The sequence below is a fragment of the Dermacentor variabilis genome, chromosome 11 (genome assembly GCF_050947875.1).
Source record: "Dermacentor variabilis isolate Ectoservices chromosome 11, ASM5094787v1, whole genome shotgun sequence".
NCBI classification, from domain to species: domain Eukaryota; kingdom Metazoa; phylum Arthropoda; class Arachnida; order Ixodida; family Ixodidae; genus Dermacentor; species Dermacentor variabilis.
This window is the reverse complement of record NC_134578.1, coordinates 78286721-78301793: the sequence shown is the minus strand read 5'-3', so window position 1 is coordinate 78301793 and position 15073 is coordinate 78286721. Positions and strand designations below refer to the sequence as shown.

The 15073-nt window shown below is 46.2% G+C and overlaps 1 protein-coding gene across 1 annotated transcript in view; it reads left to right on the top strand.

The window, feature by feature from the left end:
• The window catches only part of LOC142563346 (uncharacterized), a 34858-nt gene extending 23223 nt beyond the window's left edge, over positions 1 to 11635 (top strand). The window contains exons 6-7 of the mRNA XM_075673907.1: positions 2768 to 3134; positions 10224 to 11635. Coding sequence (XP_075530022.1) covers positions 2768 to 3134; positions 10224 to 10620 — 764 coding nt within the window. The 3' untranslated portion in view covers positions 10621 to 11635. The remainder of the gene's footprint in view (positions 1 to 2767; positions 3135 to 10223) is intronic.
• The last annotated feature ends 3438 nt before the right edge of the window (positions 11636 to 15073 follow it).

Below are 15073 nucleotides of genomic sequence, written 5' to 3'. Positions count from 1 at the left end.
TTCAAGGCGAAAGCATTAGATCTCTATGTTTCAAGGTCGCGTTGTGAGGTAGAGAAAAGCGGAGCGCGACGTGAAAGCAGCGCCGGAGGATGGTTCTGAGAAAGGGCGACAGAGGAGGAGGGAAATCTCAGCGGTGGCGCCCTTAGGACGTTCTAGAAACGGCGGCAGCATACTCGCAGCGGGCTCCCGCGCCTTGCGTACGTCACCGCAGGGCTCGAAGCTTCATTCCACATCGCTATGGGTGACGACGCACTAGGCCCCAGTCGCGGGCGGGAAACACCGGGAAAGTACACCAATGCGGAAGATGCTAGAACAGCTCGAAATTCCACGTACTCGTCGTAACCACCGTCGGGAGGAAGCGGCTATGGGTGAAGTTCATCTGCAGGTCAGCAGAAAGTTCAACAGAAAGTTCAACAGCCTATCAACAGAAGGTCTAACCAGGCTTTCGCCTTCACATTCTTAGAAAGTTCTAAGCACCCCGGCATTTTTCTTTTAATTAGGCAACTTAGGCTCAGATTGCGAGTGCGTATTATGGCGTTGTGAGAGGCGCTTTGCGAATAATCTTGGCGCAATAGGGGGCACGATTTAGTTGGCCTAAGTGCTTGTGAAATTTGTCGATATGAGAACGAACTCTGCCATAACTGTATCCTAGAGAGTATTGAATGCCATTTTGCAATAGGATAGGCGGCTGATGCCAAAGCTGAGATATTTGTGCTGGTGTGCAGGCTTTTTGCGAAAATTTCCCGACAAGTGGCCGCTTCACAGCACTACACATACAAAGACAAATATTTCTGTAAACATTCACCCTGTCTTCACTGACAATAAACTCCAATTTCATCACTGACCATTCAAGAAATGAACACAACTTTTGGAAATATCAATAGTGAATTTCATCGATGGGTGGAGAGCGTTGAAATTATCCGATAGCAATTAATATAGGCTGCGTTCGTCACGACTCCACACGACACGTAAATTATAAAGAACCTATCGGTTTTTGTAGAGTTAGGACACGTCATTCATGAAATGAAGTTTCGAGACAATGGAGCTTCAAGAGCGTTTCAAAATTCAGATCTATTCTTGTGCCCACTGCAGTGTCAGAGACCCGAAGAAAAGCCTTCCGATTCAATTCAAGATGTACAAGAGTGAGAAGTACAAGTATCTGTGCAAGTGCGAGTAAAAGTACAATTGAGTACAAGAGCCAGAAGTACTAATAGAGTTTCGCTACCTACAGTTGGAGAGGGATTGCATTCGTCGTGTACCTTCGCTCTTATTGGAACAATGTGAGGAATCTACACCATGACAAATCACTACACTAACTCTAAGCTTGACTTGAGAAATGGAGTCTCACTCTTGAAACTCTCGGCAAAACAAATTTTAAGTTTCAGATTTTAACAACACTTTATGGTAGGACTATTGTTTCTAAATAAAAAATTGGCCAACTGACCTTTTATCTTTATTTTGGTTAACATGTACATACATACATACATACATACATACATACATACATACATACATATATATATATATATGTATATATATATATATATATATATATATATATATATATATATATATATATATATATATATATATATATATATATATATATATATAGACAGAGAGAGAGACAGAGAGAGAGACAGAAGAAACGGCAAAGAAAAATCCTGTAAATATGTCTTCACAAACGTTTTGGCGTCATAAACGTTACTTGAGGCGCATAGCTAAAAATTTCTATCTTTTTATTCTAAATTATATTACGTTGAGTCCACATTCGTGACGACATTGAATCACGTTATATACGCAAACTATGAAACATGCCATATGTCACAACGAAAACAGTTCCACTGGAAACCGCTGACACCACAATTTTAAGTGTTATCTTACGACAACGCTTCCACTGCAAGTACCTCTTGAAATAACGGCACCATTGATCTTCTACCTTCACACACATACAAATACGCTCTAAAGCAAATGCATGCATATATATATATATATATATATATATATATATATATATATATATATATATATATATATATATATATATATATATATATATATATATATATATTTGATATATAGAAAAAACCGAGATAAGGACATCATTAGCAGGATCAGCTAGCAACAACAGCTCGTGCTCTAGTCTCAGGCGTGGGTGACAAACGATGGTAGTACGTATATATATATATATATATATATAGATATATATATATATATATATATATATATATATATATATATATATATATATATATATATATATATATACGTACTACCATCGTTATATATATATATATATATATACGTTATATATATATATACGTTATATATATATATATATATATATATACGTACTACCATCGTTTGTCACCCACGCCTGAGACTAGAGCACGAGCTGTTGTTGCTAGCTGATCCTGCTAATGATGTCCTTATCTCGGTTTTTTTTTAGCGCCAGATGCTTATGAAATCAGAATTATAATTGGTTAGGTGATGGATAGCGGTGCGAATAACTCGTAGAACTTTCTAGAAACAGAGCGAGCTGCTCCCACAGAAAGAAGCATCTCAAGGCTTCCGCCGGCTTCGCTGCAAGTCCTTTACCTTGCTGCGACTGTGTCCGACTCTAAAGACGTCCCACACGCGTTACTACGTTTGGTGGAGGCGCGTTTTGTGTGTATGTGCGTGTGTTTAAATATGTGCGCCCTGAGTCAGCATTCAATTCTTCATCGCGCTCTGAAAATCTTGCTCTGCATACCGCTTGACCAACCAGAAAGTAAGCTGTCGCGCCTCACTTCACTTCGCTGGCTGCCTGCAGGCTCCGAGTCGGCGATCCTGCGTAGCGGTCCTTACCGGACGCTGGTAAAGCCTAACGTGCTGGCCAACGTGTACCAGACGCACCCACCCACAGATGGCTCCGGCAACATACCCGACTCCATCTTTTTGAACAACTTCAACTACACGAACATCAAACAGCCGACAGCGGACCCGAATCAGCCGGGAACGAAGCCGGACCTGAACATTGTGAACATTCTGACCCTTGCGAAGAACGACAGGGCCACGAACGTCGCCGCTGGAGGTCGTAAAATCACCAACATCTGCTATGCCCTAAGCCTGATGGGAATACGGGTCGACACGCAGTGAGCATGTCACGTTTTTCTTTCTTTTTTTTTCTATTGCGATGAGTTTATGAAGTTGGCAGGTAACCATGAGACCTAATAGCATGAAAGAGGCTGGTTAGTATGTCACAACAAGAAAATGCGCTCGTTAAAGGGACTCTGACGTATACATTTAAGGTTATCTAAACAATACCACGCGCTTCTCAATGCATAGAAGTATGAGATTTAGCGTGTAATAATTGACGTTGGAAGACACATATAAGTTAATTTCATGCTGGGGTTGGTTTAGAAATGCCGGACTCTGCATCATCCACGTCATCGCCGCGTCATGTGATGTCACGAGGTTCCTGGCGTCGTTTAGCAAAGACATGGAGTAAACTGTATCCTTAATTGTCATAGAAAATATGGAGGGCGCTTAAGCTACGCCTTTAAAAGTGGAAAGCGATATTATTCAAAGACCCCCAACTGTTTTTCATGCTTCCCGGCAACTGCAGCTTATGTGACCGTAACGTTTACCAAGAAACGCTGGCGGCGAACGCTACGCACGAACGCAAGCCTTCTGGTAGAAACGCGACCTCTTCCATGGGTCGATCTCCTGTTGCTGCTTCGCACTTTTATTAATTCAGTCTGCGAAGAGCTAACATAAGAGATATGGGCTATCGGTGGGTTTTGTTTTTCGTTACATTTGTTTGTGGGCCGCCGTTCTCAAAATTCCGAGGGATAACTTTGTAAACAATGAAAGTCAAGTCATGAGCAATTTTGGTGGTAGAAGAATGGTTGGGTACGCGTGGTTTGGAATTTGGTTCGAAATTTCTCTTGCCGAAGCGACGTCCGACGCTAGACGGACGACGCCAACGTCGGCTTTTCTGCTACACTGGGTCTTTAACGCTATCGCATCAATAAGGCCGGATAGGATGTCACTCCTCATTAAAAAATTCCCCGACGATTAAGATACTTCATGACGCAAAATTTGAGCGCAGCTCTTTACAGCGTTTCATGGGCGAGGAGGAACGTAGCCTCGAACAAGCGCGCCACGCCTCTATCCTCCTCGCACTGTTATGTCCGTATTGCGTTTTTACAATCCGCCTCTTTCATTTTCTTGTGCTGCCCTCTCCCGCACGCCACTGAAAACGTTTTGGAAGGGCCCCGGGGCTCTCGCCGGTTGATTTGTGCGCCTGCGCCCACGTTGAGTGCGCGTCAGTTGTGCGTTTCGTGGAACGCGAATCATTATTAATGGCTTCTTCGGAACAGCATGTCGTTCCTGAAGCCATGTAGCGCTCAATGACTGCTTGGTGAGCAGGCCTGAGTGCGCTGTTCTGCAAACAGCGCGGTCGATAAATGCAGGCTGAGTTCCGTTTGGCGGCACGGCTGCCTTGGAATTCGTCACTGATTTCTGCACTTGGACATCACTTTTGGTATTCTTCTTACACATTATTTAGACGTATCGCATTTTCAAGAAGTCTTCGAGCGCAGCCTTCTGCGTCGGATTACATCGACATCTACAGCCACAGGTCGTTGTCATCGTCAAATATCATGGAAAAGGTCCATCGCTGATATGAAATAGTGTCAGAATGTAGCAAAACATGCATATCTGCGCATATGTGCCATGTTGTTACACCCTGAGACGAGTCAATATGAGCGGCCGAACAACTTAACCAACGGCAACTGTGATCCATATATATATATATATATATATATATATATATATATATATATATATATATATATATATATATATTACGGGCTGTTAACTCATTCTCGCTTTGCTTTAACTCCATCATACTTACAGTTTTAGCGTGGCATAGAGCATTATTAGAGAAAAATGTGCTCGCATAAGTGCTTATTTGTGGGCCATGTTGTTCTCTCACGAAAAGGCGCGTATGCCATCGTTCTCACGGCGTTGGTATAAATGAGCGAGGCGGTTGTTTATGCTGCTGTATACCGAATACACTGTCTCATGTTTGCCGCTTGACGCAGAGGCAAACAGTGCATCTCTGAAATTGAGAAATGTGTCTGCAAAGCAACACGCACAGGCCCACCCAGATAAGTAGCGAATGCGACCGACAGCCTACAGGTACGGTGACGTACAGACGTTGGCACAGCGCTGTGTCGCTGCTTACCGCTTATTGTGTACGCGCCGTGCAAGATGAAGTGTAGATGGTTTCCAATCGCTAAGGCTGCGATTGAACTATAAGAGCAGTTTCGTTCGACCTAACTGCTTACATTTGAGTTCAGGTCCGCCGGTAGCGAGTGCACGAACTCGACGGCACCAGGTTAACCTTCGCTGAACAGGATCGACATTGGCTCAAATTTCGTGGGCACGATTTGAGAGGGTTAAAGCTAGTGATCAACTTGGTAGGCGTGTACGACTCATTTTGAGCACGACTAATTATATATACAAGCGAAGACGCTGTCGCTATTGTGTTGTCGGTTCGACGGCCGATCACACGGGGTTCGGTCGAACGATGGTTGGCGCGCTGATTTTGCGCTGAATTCGATATAAAAGCCTGCCGCAGTACAACTCGCGCTCGTCAGTTGCGTCGTTGTCGACCTCGTATGATAAAAAGGTTTCAGTGACGCACAATAGTCGCTCAGTCATTGGAGTGAGCGTCTTGTCGGTCTCGTGTCGACCCAGTGTTGCCGCGCCCTACGAGTACGTGCAGTCAGGAACGCGCTGCCACCCCCAGCAAGTGAGGACCGACACTGCAAAAAGACGTCAGCAACGGGATGTACCTGAGTGTCGCCCAAGTGTAACGCACGGGTTTTTCATTAAATTAGCAAGCCATTCATGAAAGGCGGCCAGTACCAGGCTCACAGTGCAGTCCGGACAACTCGGACGATGCCCTGGCCGCTTTCTCTTTTAAAGTGGAGTTGCGGTCTTACGCTGCGCATATTTTCGGCACCGCACCGATGTCGAGCTACCAGAAGAGTTTCAATGCGGTACACGAGACGAATGCTTGCAGCACCGCGCGTCCGAGCGTTTCTTTTTTTTTTCGGGGGACTTCCCGGCGCGCGGCCACGCGCGCGACCCTTCCAAAACGTTTCGCGACTAATCCGCTAGGGCAAGGCGCATGCGCCGTCGCACCATGAAAGAGGCGGATTGCTAGTAGGTACAGCGGGGCGTGGCGCTTTTGACGGCGCTCGGCGTTTCTGCGCAGGCGCAAGTAAGAGCGGGCGCGAGAGAGAAAATCTGGGGCCATTTGCTCCTTGAATATATGACTCAGCCTAGGCACTACGTAGGAGGTTTCTTAGAGCGCGTTGTATTCGTTTGTCCCCTAGACATGCCGCCATTGCGGAGTGCGGTCGAGTTGATTTATACGCTCCGCCGCTGGCTGCCCGCGTGGTGAGGCAGAAAGCGCGGCGCCGCTTGGTGATCGCTGTGTCTGACGGGACAATGTTCTGACTGGTGTTGTATAAGTCGTGGGTCGCTTTTGGCGTCGCGACGATAGATCGGATTTTTTACAAGCACTGCTCCAGGAGGGCACATGTAACCGGCAAACGGAGGCATCAGGAGAGCGCCTGAGGCTATATTAAAGCAGGCGGCGCAGGGCCTCCGGGGCACCCAAGCGGTAGCGGAGGAATCAAAGCTGGAAGCAGGGCGGCCCGTGGGTTGGGGCCGCAGAGGCCGAAGCCTGCCAGGGGGTGTTCGCCTAAAAAATTTGCGATCCGCGATAGCTGATAGCCGATCTTATACTCACCTGGCACGCGCAGGCCTCTGCGAGCCCCAACCCACGGACCAGTCCGGCTTCTAGCTTTGATGTCGCCATTGCCGCTTTGGTGTCCTGGCGGCGCCGCCAATAATGCGAAATAATGATACGTTTTCATTAGTAAAACGTCATCGAATAAATATAATTGCGTCGAGCTGCCAACTTGCGATGCTGAGTTCCGCACTAGCGCACCCCGCGACTTCTGCCGGCACGCCTAGGGACAAGCGCATACAACGCGCGCCAAGAAACTCCTCCGTAGTACCTAGGTAGAGTCGTATTTTCAAGGAGCAAAACTCCTCACATTTCCTCTCTCCCACCGGCTCTTACTTGCGCATGCGCGCAAACGTCCGTCGTCTCCACAAGTGCCACGCCCCGCTGTATCTACTAGAAATTGGAAATACGCGTCCAGATTCCGTTTTCTGCCAGCGACAGCTTGGAAAGGTAGCGGTTTACCCGTGGATTAGTGCGAGCCTAACGTGTTCTGCCTGGGATTTCTACGATGTCAGATGACCCAAGCTCGACGGGCTACCGCTCTGCTCTGTTCGGCCGCAAAGGCAACTTTAGGAAGGAATCGTGAAGTTCATCTTGAGTCACAGCGACTTCGTGGACACCGCTGTGATAGCAAAGAAACGTTCGCTTTGTATTGCCAACATAAACATAAAAGACTTGATGCCGTCGCGTGTATGTTCGGTAGCTTTTGTTCACAGTGAGCATTCGGTGGCGAACGCGGAACTGGGCACCCATGATCAAACTGGGATGTGAAAGAAAGGTGCGCATTCGAGTCGGTCAACTATTGCGAATGGATGAAGCTAACTATTTCATCGTGCACATATATTAAACTTGTTCTGTCCAAACGTGTTCTAAGATTATCGTGCTTGGCAACCAACATTCTGGCGAAAGTAGACCGAGGAAGTATCATTAAAACAGTAGTGCCGACTAAGAAATGAAGGTGTGTTCTTTTCCGTTCTGTAACCAAAGCTATGCCTACCGTGTGCCGGGCGGCCCTAGTTCAGATGCGTTCTCCCGTGCTTCCGAATCTTGCCGGAAAGCTGTCGACGCCGCTCATCGCGCGCTATGTTACTGCAGAAAATAAAGTTGGTGCTGCAAAGAGTAGTGCGTTTTCCAACTCTCTCGAGTACGCGAGGCGCCCTTGCAAGTACAAGCACCACTCGAGACCTAAGAGTGCGCATAATCTTTCAACGCGTCGCGTGCGTCTGGTTTATCGTGGCGTATTCGCAGCCTCTATCATCAGCTCATTTTTTCCATGTTAACTGCCCTTTCCGTGGAGTTATTTTACAGTTCGTTTTATATTGTAAAGCTTGATGCCCGGGTGCCAGATAAACAATGTTTGGAAAATCGTACAGAGAAAATTTTAGGACTACGGAAGCTAGCAATACGTGCTTCCGCGGAGCTTCGCAGTTACATGGTTTGGAATGTATGCTGGTGCGGCACACCGCATGACACACGGAGATACCTCGGACTGTTGTCGCCTGAGTGATACCTTATTAGTGTTCAAGGCTAGACATGCAATAATAACACGTTACATGTATACGTTGCGTATCGACAATGTCCAGACTTGACTCGCCTCCTATTTCGATCGTGGGGAGCGCCAGGGGCGCTTCTAGGCCCGTCGCCGTTAAATATTGAGGCTATATCGAACCTAAAAGCTTAGTGACGACACGCTAAGAAGTTTTCTAATCCAAACAACTTATTACCAACTCTCGGGAAAGCGCAAAAACTTGTCACTCGTCGTCAACAGCACGTTCGCCGTGTACCCTCCAGCGGAATCCCACAAACCAGCATGGCGCCGAACAATAGACGGCACTGCGATCGCAAAATGGCGGCACCCTCAATAAGCCGGTCTATACGTGTTTTCATTTCGCGATATATTGACTGGCGCGGACAATCTGCCTCGTGCGGCACGTCACAAACCGAGCGAAGTCGGGCGCGATGGCCCCACTAATCGGGATATTGAGAAAGGCATCGCGTGGGTGACGCGTGGGTGCGATTCACAGCAGCCGCCGCAGACAGAGTTCCCCTCATGCATTGCTTTGTTTCCATGTATGGTATCGGTGGTGTCATCGGTGAATAGACGCGTGCTACTCTCGCGCTTTCTCTTATCCGTCGTCCGCGCCGAGCCAGTCTTGCGCGGCACTGTGCTTTTCTTCTGACGCTTTTCGCCCTACCCTCCTCCTCCGCTTTTCTCCTCATGGTTTCGCAGCATAGTTCTCCTCCTGTTCCGTCTGCCCTCTGTTCGCAATCGCCGTCTTTCATTCCCCGCTATGCTCCGCGTTCGCTCTAGATCTGTCGCTGTTCTCGTTCACTCGGTTAAGCCGAGAAACGTGGACGCTCACCACATGACCAGGCGCCTGAGAGATGCGCTCGCAAACAAGCTGAGCCCGGTGATGCACGTATCGTCTTGATGACCTTTCATGTTAGCGGAGCAGTTGTGGCGTGCCGCTGCTGAGCTCGAGGGTTCAATCCGGGCCCGGGCGCCCCCATTCATTGGGCCGAAATGCATAAACGTTCGTGTAGTTAGCTGCATGAAAAAGGATCACAGATGGTTAAACGTAACCTGGAGGTCTGCGCTATTGCGTGCCTTATACTGAAGTAGTGGTGTTGGCTCATGAAACCATATAATTATTTTTTTCTTCTGCGTGCACTCCCGTGCGGTAGCGCCAGTGGGCGCCGGAAAACGAGTGGCGCCGGAAAACGATGAAAACGAGTGATTAATCATGAGCCCATGACGCACTAAAACTATCGGTGTTTAAACAGAAACTATATGCTCTCAAAAACAAGTAATGTACTAATTTGTTTCGAGTCCTCCCAGGCTTAACAGCACTTTGTGTAGGGTTTAGATGTTCCGGATCTTCATATCGAGCGAAAAATTGACAAGTCAACTAGGTCACGGCGGTACTCTCTTAAATGCTGTGCGCGGGTGCGCTATTTTTTCACCACGTCAAGGTAATGACAATTTTATTGTCGTACCAGGTGTCTAACAGCGGAATGTCTACGCAAATTAAAAGTAATTTGAAACTGTGAAACGCTACAAAACATGGAGGCCAAGATTAGCCCTCATCAGTGATTTGATGCGAGCCGCCGACCATTTTAGCTCGGTTTGCATCTTGCGAAGCACACCTTTCACATACCTACTCTAAAATGCCTTGTAGCGCACATTTGCGCGTCTGTATGTCGGTTTCAAGAGCGCACAATTCCCCGGGAGGAATGCCGCTGCAAATCTGAAGCACCTACTGGTGCATTTCTTCACGTATCGGCAGCTGCAGGTACAGCGAGACGGTCTCTATATAGGTTGTTCTCTTTATAGAGACCCTCTGAAATCAGGGTAACCTCGAGCTACCTGTATTAGACACATTCCAACTCATCTTGCTGGGAACGGGCGCAGGGTGGTGCTGAGATATTCGGACATATGCGAGACGGTCCAGTGCTGCGCCACGGTGAAGCCGCCGCAGCGCAACGACGACAGCCGCTCCAGGATCGTGAGCGTGAGCGTGATGAAGGGCACCCGGTACCTGGTCTCGTACGACGACCCCGGCACCCTGGAGGAAAAGGCGAACATGATCGACATACTGACGGGCGACGCGCTCTGCATCGCCGCCGACGACGCGGACGCGGACGACTTCCGCGGCAAGTGCGGCGAAAAGGCGGCGCTCGAGAAGGCGCCGCTCCTCAACAAAATGGCCGAACTGGCGCGTTCGAGAAACACCGCCCTCTTCTCCGCTGCCGCGGGGAGGCGAAAAGGCGACGCCGTCAATTCGCCGAGCGCCCACGCCTCTTTCTAGGCGTCGACTGCGGTTGAGCGCTGCTCGTTCTTACGTGGGGCACATCGTCGCCAAAACGTCCGGCGCAATCTTTGTTTTGCTTTATTACGTGACAGACTCTCGGATTCAAAGGCAGTCAAATCGCGACTTTAAATAGGGCGGCATTTAATGCATTCCGTCGAAACCTGACTGTCTGGATTTATGCTGCTTTCGCAGTAATTGCTTGAATATTGTGCTATCACGAAATTATTACAGCACCTGAGTACTTTTGGGTTTGGCCTTGTTTATTTATGTGCCACAAGATTTACATGCACATTCTGCAGTCTTCATAGAAAATTGTTATAGGAAACACATGCTGAACTGTAACGCACTGGGAACTGAAAGCGTTTACCCGCCATTCACTCGTACGTTGACATGCTTTCTACGTTAACGTTGTTTCCTTAAGTGAGAATCCTCCACTGATGCCAGTAAACGTAGAGTTGTAAACTGGTCATCGTGGTCTCGTGTTGGAAGGCACATTGGCTCCTGCTTCAGGCATCTGAGCCGCAGAAGTGTGGCATACTTCAGGATGATATAAGCCCACATCCATAAGTGTTCCGTATAGTTTGGTAATGAGAAAACTTATAATTGCCTTTATAACTGTGATTGCATTCCAATGTAAAAGCCACATATGCAGGTTGCTTTGCAAAGATGATTGCGTAGAATGCAGGGTATTTGGAAAAATGATTTATTTCACATTGCAGTGAGAACTCTTCGTCTGCATGGGCTGATAATTTGTGGTATTGGGGTACCTTTAGCCATTATTGGGGACCTTATTAAAGCCTCCGCTTAGAGCAAAGTCCGGGAACATCAGGAACGTAGATGTGCTGTCGCAATCAAATCAAATTACGATAAAGCAAGGATGAAAAGCACGTAACTACCAAACTATGATTCTTGGCCCCATGGGCCCAGCAGCCGAGTCCTACTGATGTATATCCATTAAACCGGCCTGTATAATTAATCGCTTATACCATTGGACAAACTTCCGAAATAAAAAAGAAACGATCTAAAAATGATTTCCTTTGTGGCTGCCTCCAAGCTGCTTTATATGGGAAACGCCAACGTCTCCTGATAGCAATATGTCTGTACAGTTGGAACCTTCACGTCTTGCTACCAGGTCCGATCCGACTGCCGTAGAATGTAGTGGGGATTCTCCCTAGTAAACCAAAGTGGTTTCAACGTCCCCGCTGGTCACCAATTTCTGGCCAATTAGCATGACGTCATAAAGCAAGGTACGTAGGCTTTGTGCTTCCTAGGAGGTATTTCGAACGTCTAGTGACAAAAATGTTGCTTGTATGATTTCGCTGCGCAGAATTTGCGAGTACAGCATAAGTACAACGTAAAACACAAACGCCAAGCCAATATACACACGCACAAGTTTGTACATGTTGCACTGGAGCATTGCAATACGCCATGGCGCCATCTGATGGTCATGCGATAGTCGGCTAATAAGTCGAGTCTCAGCGCGTGTTCTACGGTGTCGCTCAGAAGTACAAACCCTCTGGTTTGCTTTGTTTGTCAGTTAAAGCTTCATTCTCAGTTTCTAGGCGCTTAAGAATGGGAAAAAGTGTACGCACTGTCTGAGAGTTACCTGCCTAACTGCTCGTCACAAAGTCACTACTTCCTGGGGAAATAAGAATACGGAAAATGAGACAAATCACTCCATTGGTTCCACGAATTGTAGTCAAAGATGGTTTCAATTCGAAACTGGCATACACTGAAACTAAAGTTCACTTTTTCAACGCTGGTTGAGCGCCCATAACATATGCAATTGAGCAACAAGCTCATCCAACACACACTGCCTTAGAAGCAAGTGGCCGAAATTCTAACGTGAGCAAAATCGGTTCAAAACGTACGAACACACATTTACACCAAGCAAGTTGTGCCTACAGGTAAAAGGTTCAGGTAACATTGCCGCTGAATAAGTTGCTGCAAGCTGATAAATTGCAAACTGACAGAACAATGAGGACACCGCGTTCTTCTTTTGAGCAATATTTTTGTAGGAAACGCACAAGATGTCCAGAGTCACTTGTGTGATTTCAATGGGGATTTCGATTGCACGTGTTGAGAATGTTGTATTAGCCCCGAAAACGGGTCTGTGACTATTCGCTTAACAGCAGCTGGCGCCAACACATACCAGAGCCGGTGAAATGTTGACTCATAAGATGTTGGTTTCGCCCGGAAGGCGAAGCATCGATTGCCATAGCAAATTAGTAGACAGCTGTACGAAGTGACCATATAGTATTGTCGGCCGTATAACCTTGTAAACATTCGCTTACTAACTAAATTAACAAGCATGATGTCACGGGTGCAGAAGCAAGCATAAATGCATCTCGCTCGATGACCGCGCACACGCGCTGTCAAAACGCTGGAACGAGGAAGCGCGGCAGCAGAGGCAAACTAATGAACTTTCGTACTGCATCTGGTCACTGCTACCAAAGCGCTTCAACACTAGCTGCAACGTTAACTAAGTGGCAACAACACAGCGCCCACGAAGCTATTAGCACTCGGCACTAATACTTCCATGCACAAAAGTATCATATTGACGTGGCACAGCTCATACGTGGAAATGCGTCTCGGCTTTGTAGGTTTATGGATACAAGGCCCGGCAATGCGCTACCTCATAGCAATGAAAGTTGTAAGGAGCCCGCTTTTGACCGGTATTTTCATACGCCTTATTAGACAGTGCAGCATCAATGTCATTTCTCTCCTTCCCAGTTACAAATATATTGACTATGCATAACTTTTCTTTGCGACGAATGTGAAAAAAAAGTATAGAGTTATGAAGGTACTCACTTATTTGTTAAGCAGGACAACGTCAGTATTCTTGCCCATAGCACCGCTATCTTTTGCTAAACTACATAGATCACCCCAAGCTTTCGCGCCAAGTATTTACCAACGGATCACATATATTAAACACGAATTACACCCAGAAAGTATGAACATAAGAAACTAGGTAACTTGGAAATGTTCAGAAATTAAGGTTCCTGGCACGCCATTCACCTGACGATTTCTTTTTTAACGGTACACAGTAGTTTTTGCTACTGTGCTAAGACACTGCTTACACCATTTATTGGCCTCCCGACATCGGGGCGAGGCAAAGCATGGCCGGACCGAACGTTCGGTAAACGGAGACGCCATGGGATCCAAAGCCAATGGCATCGCGGTCGCACAAATGAATCGCGGCGTTCACAATGAACAAGGTGAATGCCTTTCGAATGCTCAATTTCACCCAGCCGAATTTAAACTTCCCCGTGAGATCACGGCAGTGCCCTCGAAAGTGCCACAATTTTCGCACCTCTTCCATTTTTCACTAGAAATTGCAGTTTTGGTCTTAAAAGGGTTATATACCCAACAGGTAGTTTATTCTTTTCTTTCCTGCCACGAGAACGAGGGATATTGAATTAACTCTGCTTTTGACAGTAAACAATATTTCTGTGTACATGACAGTAGTATCTGGTAGCTTGAAACAGCTATAACAAATTTCGTTGACCAGATGAGTCTCCTTTTTCACGTCCGGAACTGCGTTGGACTGGCGCGTTTTGAACTGGTCAGTCAATCAACCAATAAAGTTAGTAACAACAATGCATTCACGATACATAGACCGAAGACGATACGTTTTCAGGAAGTGACCTGAAAATAAACTGTGGCAGGGCTTCAACTCAGTTTTGAATGAAGCAAACTTTCAGTGACAAGTAAAATGAAATAAGGTTAGCAAAATATTATGCGTGGTTAAAAAATACATTGGCAAGAAGTTCAACTATACCAGATTTTTAAAAATAAAGCTGATAATGATGCCTAGTAAACTGATAAAGCAAGTATTCAAATACGATCTAAATTTCTTAACGGTGACATTTGAAAAAACGACTCCATACTCTTCCAGATATACATGGCTCTAATAAAAAGTTAGTTTGGCGCAAGTTTCAGTGCCTTTTGCCAGGAGCAAGTTGTTTGATAAAGCAAACGTTGTATTTTTATTATTGAACCGGTCAGATAAAAAAGCATCAATTGAAATTTTAAAGTAGGTGACTTTAAAAGGTCGAACAATCAAACTAAATTTCTATATGCAAACAATAACTCGTACATCCATAGGAGGAATGGAGGCTTAGATGGCGGAGGATGTTGCGTAAAAATTAAAAATTCTTACGGCCCGTTTTTGAACACTCACTCAGCCCGACATATGGGTATAACAAAAATTTTTCCAAGCAGTAGTACAATAAGTAATGTGTGTGAATGTGCGCGTCACAAAGTGAGAGAAGTGTAGCAGTGCTTAAAACATAACAATACTTACGGTTTTTAGGCAAAAACTACTTTTTCGTTTAGCGGAATCAATGTAAGCGTCAAAATTTAGGATGAATCTACAACTGCTTCTAAGAACTCCGCAAGATATACTGGAACAACTTCGAGATACCTAATCAATTATTGTAAATTAGAT